At 38.8% G+C, this 16,100-nt stretch overlaps 1 protein-coding gene across 1 annotated transcript in view; it reads right to left on the bottom strand.

Annotated features, from left to right (window-relative positions):
* LOC136240339 (nephrocystin-3-like) overlaps nt 1-16,100 on the bottom strand; it is a 34,299-nt gene that overhangs the window by 2,101 nt on the left and 16,098 nt on the right. Inside the window, exons 18-30 of the mRNA XM_066031289.1 lie at nt 15,617-15,717; nt 2,589-2,711; nt 1,972-2,063; nt 1,433-1,518; nt 1,260-1,381; nt 1,110-1,188; nt 1,019-1,059; nt 864-942; nt 676-800; nt 504-623; nt 399-450; nt 273-341; nt 188-219 (exon numbers count right to left, since the gene is read on the bottom strand). Coding sequence (XP_065887361.1) covers nt 188-219; nt 273-341; nt 399-450; nt 504-623; nt 676-800; nt 864-942; nt 1,019-1,059; nt 1,110-1,188; nt 1,260-1,381; nt 1,433-1,518; nt 1,972-2,063; nt 2,589-2,711; nt 15,617-15,717 — 1,121 coding nt within the window. The remainder of the gene's footprint in view (nt 1-187; nt 220-272; nt 342-398; nt 451-503; nt 624-675; nt 801-863; nt 943-1,018; nt 1,060-1,109; nt 1,189-1,259; nt 1,382-1,432; nt 1,519-1,971; nt 2,064-2,588; nt 2,712-15,616; nt 15,718-16,100) is intronic.

Below are 16,100 nucleotides of genomic sequence, written 5' to 3'. Positions count from 1 at the left end.
GTGTATGTATGTATGTACCGATGTACGTGTATGCTTTTACATAAGTATCATACATACTTGTATGCAGTCAATATTGTGACAACATTAATTTTTCTAGCAGCTATTTAGGTTATTTAATTATATTTTCATTACACTGAACTGACATATACATTGCTACTGAAAAGTTGATAAGGTTGTTTTTTAATACCTTTGAAGAGCAGCAGCTTCTTCCAGTTGATCCTGAGTAGCACAAATGATAAATACAAGACAGAAGCACTGTAGTTAAATATTACCTGCCCTGTGTAGTATCTTGCTAGTAATATGGTAGTCTTAGCCAGTATATCATGACCATTAGGATATAGCTGATGTTAACAAATATTGTAGGATGGCATTGAAACGTAATTCTAAGTAAGTCTCACCTCTTTTAATACTTCATAAACTTCTTGATTGAAAGCTGCAGCTTTTTCTAAACTATAATTATAGTAAATAAGAACGTGCACATGAATTATTTGTAGTTTTCTCACTCATTCACATTGTCAAAATAGGTTGCCATGTTTTTCAGCACCACCATGGCTTGGTAGCTACGTTCTCCTACCAACCTCTGTAGAACATCATAAGATTTCCCAAATAATAACAAAGAATTTCTGCAACACAATTGCATCTTTACAAAGCACACATCAAGATGTGGAGACTTACTCCATGTCTCCTAACATGGCATAAATTACAGCAAGCTTATTCATTGCTTGTGCAACAGCAACAGATTCTGATTGCTCCACTAGTTCTTCAAGCTCCTGTACCTTACTAGAAAACATATCAGCTACCTACAGTGAGGAAGTATGCATAGTAGCAGTGAAACTTCAGTGCATATTATCTGACATAGTTACCTTGGGTTTAGATGCATTCTTTTCCAATGTACGACTAATACTATGCACCCGCGTTCTGAGTGAATCAGCAAACTCAGGACTGCAAATAACAATTGCAAGTTACAACATACTTTACAAGAGCAAGCACACTAATATAAGGACACAAATACACTTACATTTCTAACTTCTCGTATGTTGTAATAAGTGCCTCCAACACCTAAAATAACTTTTGTAATGTCTTTGTTAAATAAGAGTACAGCTAGTTACTTTCAAACATTCTTCAGATTCTGTTCCATAGGTTGATTCCATCACAAGAAGGGCTTGATTTAACATGGACTCAGCAGAGCTGAAAAGCAACACAGTCAATACAACAGCTGCTAAGAAAGCATTTATGGAATGCTACAATTGCTAGCTTACACGTGTTTTCCCCAACTTTGGTACAAGATGGCTAACTGGTACATTGCAGTCCCAACTTCGGGTGAATCAGGATCCAGCAATGACTCGTATATCTCTAGAGCTCTCTGTAGAGGGGCCATAGCCTGTAATAATGGATAGTGGTCATTGGATCAACCAACATATCTCGTACTTACTTCACTTAGCAAGTTCATTTTAGAGAGAATCATCCCCAAATTTGTGTACAATGAAGCAACAACCAGTAATTCTTGTGGTGATTCCTCTAGTATAAAATGAATTGTTGGTTACTGCCTAACAGATCATTAATCCATAAAATGCTTTCAGACCAATCCAACAATATATACAATTAATTAACACCATCCACAATAAATACAAATTACAAAATGTCTTTTATGATAACCTTGTCCCCGGCCTCCCACGTATTCGATCAAGTGAAGGTTGTATGGTGACTTTGGTCCACTTTCTTGGCCTTGGCCTTAGTGGAATTGCTACAAATGTGTTTCTTGTGCTCATTTATGCTTACATCTAAATGAATAAACTTTCCAGCGGCAAAGAAGACCTTTAGACAACTACTAAGCTACTTTTTCAGGTATACACTATATTAATACAAACTTCCTAGGCCAAGAGGTTGTCACCAGATGACCTTCGCATGATCAAGCACGTGGGAAGCTGGGGATGAGACTACTTTTATGACTGTCTACAAAACTGTATGTACCATTTTCAATATTTCTCAAAATTTTGTAGTACTCATTGACTATGCCAGAGTCTAGCTGTTGCCAGTAGCTCATCACTTCACTGCTTCTACCACTACAACATGGAAAAAACCACATATAGTACAGTAGTGGTCACTATTACATCTCCAACATGAGCTGTCAACATGACAGACAAAACATGGTACTGTAGGTAATCGGAAAAATTTTTTGGCATGCATATGTACATCATTTACACACACTATGTTCTGAGAGGCTGATCAATGGGTAATAACATAGCATTAGTTCTGGCTATCAATATGTCTCTTAAAATGCAAGGTATGCGGTTCAGGTCAAGCCACAATTTGCTGTAATTACATCAAACACCATCAGTGTTCTAGTGTATTAAGGCCAACACAAAAACTAAAACAACTGATGACACTTACTTCTGGAATTTTAGAATGCCGGTGCTCCAGCAGAGCACAGCGCAGCTTTGCATTAATCATAGACAGAATTACTCACTTAAGTACAGCGAATTGTATGGAGCATATTACACTAAACAGAACATCTGGTATGCGTTTGTGGTGCATTAAAAGATTCTCTACAAAATGGTTAACTAAAGTACAATAAATCGGCACATTACCTATAGTGTAGCACTATCAATAAATCAATATCAAGTAAAACAGTCTTTAAATCTTCCATCCGTTCAGCTCTCTTCAGAAGGCAAGGAACTTCCTCCATCTTCCTTGTTATTAGAACATTTGTACTGTATACAATAAGAAACTGATTAATTGCAACATCCACACAAAACAAGTTGAGCATGTGTGCAATAAGTGTGTGTGTGTAATAAGTGTGTGTGCAATAAGTGTGTGTGTAATAAGTGTGTGTGTAATAAGTGTGTGTGTAGTGTGTAGTGTGTTAAAGATGTATCTTGACTTTAAGGGACGAAATGTGAGTACAATAATCATGTGGGATCATAGCTAGACAAGTGTCCTGGTTATTAAGGTGTACACATTTCAGTGCCTTCTTTCAGGAGTGAGAATCATCTAATTACCTTATCATTGTGTATCAGCAACATTATACAGTACGGTAGTACTGTATATGAGGTTTGACTTTTTCTGGCCAAAAAATATCACCCAAAAACCAGCTTCACAATACCATCCTGGTGCCTTGGCAGTATTGGTTAGGTACAACCAAGCCCAAAAGTGCCTTCAGTATGACTCTAAACACTTCCAATAGGTAGCTATAATTTATTTTTAAATTATTCAAAGGAATTTTCTACTGACTGAGTAACTGCCTGCCTGCCTGATGCCTTCAGACAAGTGTAGCTCGATAACGGCTAAAACTATGGGCTTAATTTTTCACTGATCAACATCACTTCATCCATAGGTGTGCATACCACAGTACGTAAAATGCACACATCATAGACTCACGTACCTTTATCCTCCTTTGTGTCCCATTTCTTTTTGCTGATAGTCCAAGATGTCAATGCATGGCTTCCTGTGGTAGCACGATGCATGGCTTCCCGTGGTAGCACGATGCATGGCTTCTCATTTGTAAACAGGAATTGTCCGTATTTTCTGTGGTAACTGGATTGACTGCAGAGGCGTCTCCATTTGTAATGCTGTGTAACGTACTAAAAATAGATGACAACGAAGTGTAAAAGCCACTTCACTTTCGAGTCAGTAATTGATAGTCGGGGCATGAATCGGTCTGTATTTTTCATGATGGGTGGACTGATTGCAGAGGTGCTTCTCCTGTTGCTCTTCGTTTGTAGCGCTGTGTAATGGGCTGAACATAGCTGAAAGTGAAGCATAATGGCCACTTCACTTTTGAGTCAATAATTGATAACTGGGGCACACATTCAGACAAAAATATTAACTCTGGCACCATCCTTTAGAACTTTTGATGTGGTATGTGCGGATTCACCAGTCATAACACTGTTACAAAAAAAGTAAACAAACAAGTATAAGGAGTGAAGTAGTGATTAAAAGTTCTCTAGTATATCTGCAGGTGTAGGCGACCTCCCTTGATTCCCTACTTTTTTTCTATGACCCCTAATCAAATGTGAAATTCTTAATTTTTCCTTATACTTATTGGAAAGTACCACTTACTTTTCTGCCTGACTTCCAGATAAATGGGGAAACTAGCGACAAAAGAAATTGTTGCAGGATACTAATATATTTCCTGTAGCTGCGATGCACTACTGATGATCAACAGGATCAATACATCAATGCCTGAATGTGTTCATGGTACAGGATAAGAGTACCTATGTAACACAACTGTTATGTGGAAATAATGGTTTGTTCTACTCCATTACAGCATTACATACAAACAACAGTACAAGAAACACTTCTGCAATCAATCCTGTCACTACGGAAATTACGGACGATTCTCGTGATAGCCAGCTGTACTGAAGCCATCACATCACTTGTTAGCGTTACTGTGAATTAACATCTACGTACATGGTAGTGGAGAAAGAAAAGGGAGGACAAAGGTAAGTCAATCATATAGATGCTGTGGTTGGCAAAAGGGCACATCTCAGATGAAATGATGTTGAACAGTGAAGAAATTGACCCTGTAGCCTTATCCCTTGTGGAGATCAGTTTGCAGAAATTCAGTTACATAAGAAATTTCATAAAAACTTGTTTAAGGTCGTTCTGAAGACACATTTACACCTTACTTGAGAATGAAGCGGAATGACCACATTGCTTTCCAGTAAATCACAGTTAGGGCACGCATTTAGTTGCAATTTATTGTACATAGTGACCAGACTGACTGCAGAGGTGCCTCTCATACTTTTCTTCGTTGTAATGCCATGTAACGCTGTGGTGGAACAAAGCTGATAACGAAGCGGAATAGCCCTTCTATGGCTATTCCGTCTGGAACATTCCAGACAGTGACTTAATCAGGCTATTCATCCAACACTCCTCCATCATAACTCAAGTATCAAGCACAATAGTTGTATGAAGGTAAGTTTTTGGTGAGTATAAGGCGAGCTAGGGTTGGAGCGAGCCAAACCTAGCTCACTTCAAACTCACCTTCATACAGTGAGGGACATCATTTATGCTTAATAGGCAAACCTAAGGTTAGTGTTAGGGTTGGGTTGGGTTGTATAGGGTCGGGTCGGGTCAGGTTCAGCTTTGGTTTCTGGGTGTATAGGTTCTTCTTACTACACTAGAGATGCACCGTAATCGGCTCACTGATTAGATCGGTTGCCGATATGGAAATTTATACCATATCGGTAATCGGCACAAACGCTATACGAACCGATATTACTACCGATAGTTTGTATGGCAAAAATACCATTATTTGCACTACAGTATTAATTTAAAAGCATTCTTGCTTAGTGTACAAACAAATAGAAATCCTATGTAGCACTAAGCTATGAGAAACCATATAAGTATGCATGCAAGCATGGTTTTCACTGTTAATATTCTTACCCAGATCTTCTGAATACATTATAGCTGTTACACTAAAAATAAAGAACTGCATCACAAGATGAACAATCTGCTGTATAGCTAGCTAGCCATTTTGATAACTAATCAAAATGCAGGTATTCTGGGGAACATTAATTAAATATTTTAGTGGTGTTTAATTGTCTGGGTGGTGTAATAGAGGTCATACCACCATAGGTACTCAGGTACATTTATGCTTTATAGTTAAAATTTCTTGTTTTCAATACTAAAGAGCTAGTAGCTACACCTGTAGTACAGTAAGACCTTGATTATCCGAATCACGATTATCTGAGCCCTCGATTATTCGAACACTCAATAACGTATTAAAAAAAAAAATGAAACTCCTCTGACCTGTGAAACCAAAAATGGCTTCATTATGTAATAGTGAAGTGCCAGCAAAATGGAAGAAATTCGTACTTACTATTGAGAAAAAGTTAGAAATCATTGAATTATTGCATTAAAAAACCAGCTACACCGTTGTAGCAGAAAAGTATGGAATTGGCAGATCGACTATCACGGATATAAAGAATAGCAAAGCTAACCTACAATCATTTAAAGAGAAGATGAAGGAAATGGGTGTGAAGGAGGTGACAGCTAAGTCAAAGAAGAATGGAGCTTTTGATAAACTTAATGAGGCATTGTATATTTGGTTTAGACAACAACGCGAGAAGGATGTGGCTGTAAACAGTAGTTTGCTCCAAGAAAAGGCTAAGATTTTGCACAGTCGACTGTATCCAGATACTTCTATTCCTTTTTGTCCAAGCAGTGGTTTTAAATGGTGATTTTGCAAACGTCATGACCTTCGAAGTATTATCATGCAAGGCGAACAGGGATCAACAGATATTATTGCTCCCTGCGAGTTTAAATAAGATTTTGAGAAGGTGTTGGCTGAGTATTCTACAGAGCAGATATTTAATTGTGATGAGACAGGCCAGTATCACTTGTTGCCATGAAAGACACTGGTTAGCTTGTTAGAGAAAAGAGCTGAAGGGAGGAAAAATGTAAAGATAGAGTGACAATCTGCGCATGCGCAAATGTAACTGGCACAATAAAGCTTCCACTGCTGTTTATTGGGAAGTCAGCCAGGCCATGTTGTTTTACATGCTACGAGTTAAATAATTTGCCTGTGGTGTATAAGTCACAGAAGAATGCCTGGGTTAACTGCATCATTTTTCTTCCTGGTTCCATGATGATTTTGTTCCTTTTGTTCAGGATAAGCTGCAGAATAGTGGCAAACAACCAAAAATATTGCTGATTATGGATATTTGTTCAGCCCACCCTGACGAAGAGCTACTGATATCAAGGGATGGGCTTGTAAAGGCGATGTTTCTTCCACCAAATGTCACATCATTAATACAGCCTGTGAACCAGGGTGTTCTGGAAGCCTTGAAGCGGTGATACCGAAAATCACTTCTATGGGATATTTTGCTATCAGATGGTGAAGTTGATACTACAGAATTTCTTAAACATGTTAATATGAAGGTTGCGATTGAGAAAGTACCTGTTTCGTGGGATGAGACCAGTGCAGCCAGCCACAATCAGAAAGTCCTGGAGAAAGCTAATTCCACTGGATGATCCAGTAGAAAGCAGTGTGTCATCACCTAACAATCGACCTGACACTTCAGAGTGCAGTCCCTTGTCACTTGATGATGGAGTTGGCAGTTAAATTGTACCTGTAGCAGAATTTCTATCAGATTTTGGTCAAATGAGACTGGAGTTGACTGAGGAAGATTTATCTGAATGGTTAGAAGTGGATTGTGATGATTTAGGGTATGAACATTTGGATGATGATGGCATCATAAGTTATGTGCTTACACAATCAGATACACCAGATGACTCCGTGGAGTCTGATGAGGAAACCAATGTTCCCACCTTACCAGTGGTTAGTCACAATGATGCAATGGAAATGCTGGATAAGTGTCTCACTTGGTTGCATGCACAGCCTGAAGCCACATTATACAACACTAGTGTTTTGTTGTCGTTGACAGAACTAGCATCCAACAAAAGACTGTCAGCCCTGAAGCAGACCACCTTGACATCCTACTTTAGTAGAAACTCTGTAAATGAACAATGATGGTACGTATAAAAGTACACTGTATAAATTTTAATCATGTATTCATGTCAAAAGTACATGCATGTACAGTGCAAGTCCATAACATTATGTGTGATCACTAATTCGCTTATCTGAACAAATTCAGTTATCTGAACAGATCTTGAATTGAACTGGCACAAAGCTGTTCAGGTAATGGAGGTCCTACTGTACTATTTGATTTATATTTTAAAAATATACAAGTACTGGATTGCAGAGAGGATTATAACTAGTCTTCATATAACGTCAGATCAAAGTCAAAGTTGATCTGACATTGTATGGCAATCCTTAGCAGTATGCATATAAGCATACCAAGTTGGGGCATACATACCCTCTGAAAAATTTAGGATTTTCAAAGTTTGGATGTGAGTATTTTGGCACCCAAAACACCTTCAGCAGCCATGTACTGTTACATTGTTAAACCACATGCATAATAAATCTGTAATAATAACATTATGATGATTGATATGAAATTATCCAATGTGATGTTTTGTGACATGTATTTATGTCAATTACTGCAGGGCATTTAAAACCCCTTTAGAAGCCACTAAAACAGTGTGTGAACATGTGGTAGAATGGTGCAGATTGCATTTCATTGAAAGGTGCAGGTTCGATTCCCCAAGTCAGACAACTTTTTCTCTCTTGCTTTTTTGAACCTTTTAGATACACTTTTTTAAAAAGCTGTTCGACTGCTCTATTAGAGTCACTGACTGTTCTATTAGAGTATATCAATCTTTTCTAGTAGAAAGCGGTCAACCATCCTAGACTGGTTCAGTAGGTAATCGGGCGGTCTTCGAACTAATTGGTTGGTAAATGTTCGATGGCCGACCATTATAATCCACTCTGTCGGATTGGTATAATCGGTATCGGCTCTCTAAGGTACAGATTAATTGGATAACAGTACAATTGAAAAATCCTTTTTGGTACATCTCTATTAACTACACTGTACATGTATATACAGGTTACTTATCAAATCACATTTATAACATAGAAAAGTAAGGAAGATGGATAGCTAACAGCGGTAGCACAGCCAGTACCATACTGGCCTTACACACAGGTTCAAGTATCAGAAGATTTGCAGTTTTTGGTTGTCTAAGTTTCATAAGGAACCAGATGAATATCCCCTTCCTTAGCTGTCAGAGTGCATTAAGTACCCTCTTTGGTGCTTATCTTACATGTTTTAAGCTAGAACAACATAATGTACATACAAGAGCCTTTAGCTCCTGTAGTCTTATAAAGGATATCTCAAAGCAGATCATCAGCTTTACTAAGAGAACTTTCAGCTACTTTAGTATCATACACTACGGTAGTAGTGTATAGTAGGGACCACAAAGGAGTAGGTGTGGTCCACGAAATAACATCACCCAAAACCAGTTTCAATTTTCCCTGACGACGATGAGGCAGTATTGGTTAGAAGTTTTCAGATCGATCCGAAAGGCTTTCAAGAAGTTGCTATAGAATTTAAAAAATACTTTATTTAATGGAATTTTCTAGTGACTGACTGATGCCTCCAAACAAGCATAACTCTATAATGGCTAAGGCTATGGGCTTGATTTTTTCACTGTTTGACGTTGCTTCGGCCCAAGAGGCGCCTTTGGCATACCGCAGTACGTACAATGCATTCTTCATGGATTTACCAGTGTCCTCCTTTGTGTCCCATTCATCTTTGCTGACAGCGGAAAATGTCGATTTGGTGATAGCACATGATGGCTTCCCTTTGTAACGGAAATCGTCTGTATTTGTCATAGTGGCTATTTTGATAGCAGAGGTGCTTTTCAAACAGTTCTTGATTCGTACTGCTGTGTAACGGATTGAAAATACCAACAACGAAGCGTAATGGATACTTCACTTTTCAGACGATAATTGATATAACTGGGATGCACGGCACCATTTCTTTCTTTCGGTATGCGTGGATTGCAGAGGTGCTTTTTGAAAAGTTCTTGAAATGCTGTGTAACAGGTTGAACATAGCAAAGCGTAATGGATACTTCATTTTTCAGACGATAATTGGGATGCGTGGTATGCGTGGGTTCACCACTCATAATAATTTATTTACAAAACAAGTTAACAAACAAGTACACAGAAAAAAATTGGAATTTTCAACTAGAGTAGGGACCATAACACATCGATAAAAAGTACTGAAACAAGCTGGAGTAGAGGACGATATTAAATCACAGTAAACAATAAGAAGTGTTATATCCCTACTGTGCTCAAGATACCATAATGGAAATGCACAGTAGGGATATAACACTTCTTATATCGTCCACTACTCCAGCTTGTTTTAGTAATTTTTTATCAATGTGTTATGGTCCCTACTCTAGTTGAAAATTCCAAATATTCCTGTGTACTTGTATTAAGCAGGACTTAAGAACTTAAAGTGCAGGAAATTCCATTGAAAGGTAACTTGTGTATTGACAAGAATCCAGTTTGATTGCCTCTAACATTATTACAAGTCTCGTGGCCACCACATCAATAAGACCATCCTGTTACAGCATCTATGTCTTCAGTGTGTGTACTTCATGAGTCACCTCACTCTCTTTTGTTGGGTCTAAGAAGTTTCACAATTCTCCTGACTTACACCTAACTACATACTGTACACAACACATACAAAAAAAAGAGAATCCCAAATGGTACACATGCATTTGTAGTACATATGAGTGTGTTCTTGTTTTGTTCATGTGAATACAGTAGTCATGATGTCCATACTGAGAACAAGAGCATTTTTTAACAACCAACAATGAGCTACCATTCAAATTAACTGCAATGCTAGAGTACTATACTGATATTACACATTCATTGTTTCCTTGTAAACAACTTTCCTTATCTTCATGGCAGTCCTCAATTTAACAAATTTCAGAAGAAATGCAGCTACTTTAGCAAAAGGCCATATGGACAAACCACATTTCCTTGGTTATGAAAAAGCCACAAATGAACACTGGTCTGTAAACAGAAGATAGCCCTATCCTAAGCTACATACAGTACAAGGCGTGTAGACTTCCTGCAACCATGAAACTGATAGTAGTTGTCACATAGTGTAAAATGATTTGAAACAGGCTTGAGTATATTTATTATTATCTTGCATATAGTACAGCACATAACTCTTTCATTCAAGGTTATTACGGTAAATCCATTGGAAAACAGTGCCCTAGGCTCATCTTGACTCTAGGGAATCGTCGTGCGAATACTTTCTGCACTGCCATGATAGCATATAACAACTAACACAACATGTTGCTTTGGCATCTTGTTTTTCAACATGCAACAACAAATTGCACTATGCAGAGGCAGATATGTATGCATGGGTGTGATTGACATCTACATAGTTTTATGCATGCCTTCCAAATATGTATAGAAAACTAACAAAGACTATACAAATGTGCTTGTGAGAATAGAAGCCACATATGCTTAACCGGAGATTACAAAATGAATATGTATTTCCAGGTTACCTCTAATTTCCTCATAGAATTGTTGGAGTGTTAAAAATTGTCCCTTGCCATGTCACTTGAACAATCTGTCTGGTATTCCCTTATTAGCTGCTGCTGTGGCTCCTCTTTCCTGAAGACTGTGGAGCCTACACCACCTGGACGGGCATACTAGTAAAATCAGTTTCTGTTTGAAGCACTCCTACAGCCTTATACATGTACATCCACTATCTCTGAGCTTCTCTGCATGCTTTATCTTAACAAATAGGAACTTGTAGTGTCAGTGATTGAGATATCCACTCTCTAGCTAGATGTCACTCCAGCATCTTGGTAAAGCTGTGAGCCTGTTCTAGACACAACCACCTCATTCCTGATTTGTCTTGTTTTATAAAAGATTCTTTTATAGCTACATTTATTGGTGTAATGTGCACCAATTCTTCATTATCTTAAGAAAGCAGGAAAAATTCAGCTAAGGATCCTAAGTGTTCAGCATCATCAACCATGCATAGCCTCCAACATTATGGTAGTAACCAATGCCTTCTTGTTCACTGGCTTGGCAAGCTGTCTCTGTAAACTTTGGAGTGTCATCGTCACAACCTGAGACTTGGGTCAGCTCACAAATAGTGGATCCATGTAACAGCAGTAACCTCTGCCTGTACAGCTGACTTAGAGTTGGAATATTCTGGAAGTACAGTACAGGACAAAGTGTGACTCTTTTACAGGAAGACTACTCCTTTCAATGCCGAAAAGATGCAAGGCATTTCTTAGAGGTACTACCAGCTCTACTGTGCAACACTGAGTTCTTTATGCCAGCTGCCTGTCTGCCGAGCTCTACTGAATTGAAAAATGACAGCTCTTGCCAGATTCCTGTAGCAGGGATAGTACAGCAATAATGCAACCAAAAAAACTCACACAAACAATGTCGCTGGCTTCCATGGACTATATCCATAAGTCACAACTATAGTGCCCACACCAACAAATAAGCCTGACTTCTTGGTCAACACACTGGCTTTCCAAGCCATGACCTCTAGGTCAACACTTCACATATTGATTCTCTAAGCCAGGTCAACACAATGACCCTCAAAGCCATGACCTGAGTAACTGCTAAAACATGAGCAACTAGCATTAGCATTAACTACCCGAAGGACTCTCCAAATACTTTGTACGTTCCACTGTGACAGGCTTTTATGCCAGAAAAGGAGCTCATTTCTAGGTTCAACATCAGTAGCTTAGTAGAAAATACAGGCTGTGGCAAGTCCAAATGGAAGGACTGTGAATACACAGAAATGGTTGTTGTGAGGATGACCCCATATAAATCCTTAATAGTTCAAATATTTTAACATGACGATGCCCAGATTTGAGGTAAAATTTGAGCAAAAAATCACCAGATTTAAGTATGGACATCATAACACACAGACCCTAATATTTAAATGAGTCTTTTCGAAGGACGTATCTCAGACTAACTACAGGAAGTTTTCTACCTTCTGTGTTGACCACTACAGACAAGGGGCTACGAATGTGTGGCCCGGAAGGCATTTCAAATACACATGTACTTGCAAGAAACTCATATATTACTTGCCTCACAAATTGACTATACTCTAGGGCTGAGGGTCCACATACAATACATTGAAGGCTATGAGAACAATGGTAGTTTATATCCATTCTCTATCCAATCTGATGGGCCCTTACAGTGTTCCAATATAAACATTTTATCTAAGCCTGCCTCTACCCTGTTCTAACTCCCATAGCATAGAGATATCATTTGTCCCCTACATTCCATTTTCTCACTGTAAACCCACACATGGGTATCGTTAATTGAATATGACTGACTGTGTTCACCACTAAGGTCTAAAGGATCTGGGTCATTGTCAACCTGATACAAAGTCATAATCATATGACTCATAAATACCTCCTGTGCCTTTGACCTTACACATGACTTCAGGACAATGGTTTCTCCATACACAAACACAAGACCACATACAGAATACATTTACTACCAACAGACACACTATTGACTATTCTTAAAACAATATAACTTTGGCAGCTGTGTACATGCTGCTACCAGGAGCCCATAACCACCACAACCCAATTGGGAACTTTTGGAGTCTCAGCTGCTGTCCATCAGAATCCTGCTGGGACAAGGACCCTCCAGAGACTCACTATACACATCTCATGGATACTTGAGGAGCAAATCACGAATTAACCTTTACTTTGGCCTTTCTCTTCCCGACAATTTCCTTACCATACCCTTCTCAGCATTGAGTCAGCATCCTCCAGTGAGATTGTTGCTAAGTTGTCACTGTCTTCGAAAGTCACCCATGAATATGTTGGCCAAGTGAATCTGGCCTGTAATTTGCCACTGACCTTCCTTAACTCCTCTTTGGCTGCCTCAATGCTTCTACTGGTCCTGTCATCTAAGGAAGAGGTATATCAATCCTGGCCTATTTGTCCCACACTGTACAAGACAGCTATCAAGTTTTTGGTTGAAGTGAAATTGCCTCTTTACAAATTTTACCCTCCTTTCTTCCTCTATCTTCTGCATGACTCATCTAGCAGAGTTTTCCTGAGCTTTAGTCATAGGTTGATTAACTAATGTTGGGGGTTCCTCTCAAAGAGCTCTTTGACAGATGAAGATGCCATTGCAGTAAGCCAAACGTACTCAAAAGTAACAGAATGTCAGTGTCACTTGTTGGCTAGAGTGGACGGACTACCTATGGGGGATACATCACCTAAAAGGGTATGTATGGGTGTGTTGGGTTGTGTGAGCATGAGGAGGAAGTGTGTTTGACATCTACTGTACATAGTTGCATATACATCTCCCACATATGCAAAGAAAGAAAAAGATCATAAAAATCTACTCGTGAGAATAGAAGCCACGTATGCTTAACCGGAGTACAAAATGATGTGCATTTCCCAGTCACTTCTGGTATCCTCATAGAATTACTGGAGTGTTGGAAATGGTGTCCTAGTGCCTATACGGATACAGCCATAATACAGAATTGCACAGAGTCAAGTGTCTCAAGTAAACATACAGTCTAAAAGCATTGAACATGGCACTAATATTATACTGCAACTTGCAGAGCTTATGATAAGAATTCTCTGTTGTCCTGCCACAATGTCCTGACAAACCAAAATCGGCTGGACAATTGCCAAAATTGACTGGACATGAGATGAATGCCCAACATGTCTACTGTAGCATAGCAAATAAACATTATAGTGGTAAGACATCACATGCCTTACTGCAGCTGTTATGTGGTTAAAGTACACCAGTGGGTTGGCAATGGTACATTTATGGTCACTCCCTTGGGTTGTAAGAATGTATACTATCTCCTGGCAACCAAGTGAATGTTATTGTTGATAGCATGCCAGCTCAGCCCTTAGGCTCCTTCTTTCTGCTTTGATGGGACACTGTGTCTGGACAAATTGCATTATGGTCAGACATCTATGCAATTTGACCGGATTTTGTCCGGTGTCGACGTTATCATAAGCTCTGAACTTGTATTATATCAGTAACCAGAGGAGGTTGGATGCGTTCATGTGAGCTGTACCTTCAAATTCATGTATTATATCAGTAACCAGAGGAGGTTGGATGCGTTCACGTGAGCTGTACCTTCAATTTCATTTTTTGATTCGGTGTTTCACGTGATCCTCAATAGTTGCAATACAAAACTGAAAAACGGTGGGGATCGCTGGGGATCGCTGGGGATTGTTAGACATTCAGATCGTCCTTCATGTAAGCTTCAAGGCAATGTACTTTGTTTTGTAATCACTGCTTGAATTCTGGGTGAAATTAATAAGTTGCGGTTTGGTGTACACTGCTTCACCAGTCTTCATATACGTATTCTATTAATGAAACACGAGATGATTCAGTGAGTTATTCTGAGATCACGATGTATTATCCTCCTCAACAAAACAATTTTGTGTAATTTGTTTTAGTGGCACTTAAAGCGTGTCCAACCTCCTCTGATCAGTAACTTACTGTGCTGGTTTTCTAAAAACTGCAGAACCACAACAAACTGGATTATGACATACAGAGACCACAGGCATGTACATGAATGAAGCCTGAGGTGACAAACAAATATTTCTGCCAAGCCACAACAAAAGAAGTTCAATTTGATAGCACCATGTACATAAGTCTCAAGATACTATACACTGTACATGTAATGGAAGAAGTGCATACCTCCACAATAGAGCAGAATGTCATTTGTGTAAATGGTGGGACCTGCCTTAGTAGCTTAGAAAGGCCACCTCTTTAAAATGGCCATATTGCAGCTAGCCACCTGCTCACTAAGGCCAAGAGAGCTTGGCCCTGGTTCTACCGTACGTAGTTTGCATGCCTGCAAAGTCTATCATATAGTTCTGCTCCAGTTATGTATATGAACAGTAAATCATAAGGGAATTTAAAAGACCTTTGATCTTTGATGTCAAAACTAACACTGATATTTAACACTGTTAAGGGTGAATGCCCGTGATAAAATTTTAATAGTAAGGAGGAGAAGGAATCACTACCAAACAGCAGCTACAATATTTTACCTTTAATTAAAGGTTACGGTACGTACGTATCTATTGCGAACTCTTACAAACTACAGCACGCAAGTATTTGTATTTTAAAGGTTAAGTAATTTACTAGGAAAGTTTACAAAGGATGAGGTTGTTAGAAGCATAACATGTGTCATAATGATCCCTGTAGTAAACTAAGAACTTACTGCTCTGTGTGGTTGAAGAAGTCTACTATTTTATTGGTGAACACAATTCTGTGGTCCACCTCTGGATCACAGCAGAAATGTAGGTCATGTGCATCCATCACCTAATAACATACAGTAACAACATTCCACATGATACAGTATTTAGAGCTTTGTAAACCATAGTTACATACCAACTGCACAATACTCTATGAAGTTGGATCAAAGAAAAAAAGTTAGTGAAACAAGGGAATAGCTAAAAAGTGGTGAAACAAGGAAGGTTTCCTATACCTGTAGATACGTATACTAGTGGGCATCTAATCCCTAATTCAGTCTATAAACCATGAAGGGAAATTGAGGTTGGTATTAGGGTGATGATTTTGGCTGGAAAAGCCCAGTTCTTCATGATCCCTAATCCGTACTGTATGACACGTGTGTATGGTTGTTATGTGTAGTGTATTGTACATAGAACGTAGTCTTTTGTGCGTAGTGGACAGCGCGCACGTGT

Source organism: Dysidea avara, chromosome 12 (genome assembly GCF_963678975.1).
Source record: "Dysidea avara chromosome 12, odDysAvar1.4, whole genome shotgun sequence".
Classification (NCBI taxonomy): domain Eukaryota; kingdom Metazoa; phylum Porifera; class Demospongiae; order Dictyoceratida; family Dysideidae; genus Dysidea; species Dysidea avara.
Note: the sequence above shows the minus strand (reverse complement) of the source record. Positions and strands in the feature narration are given on the sequence as shown.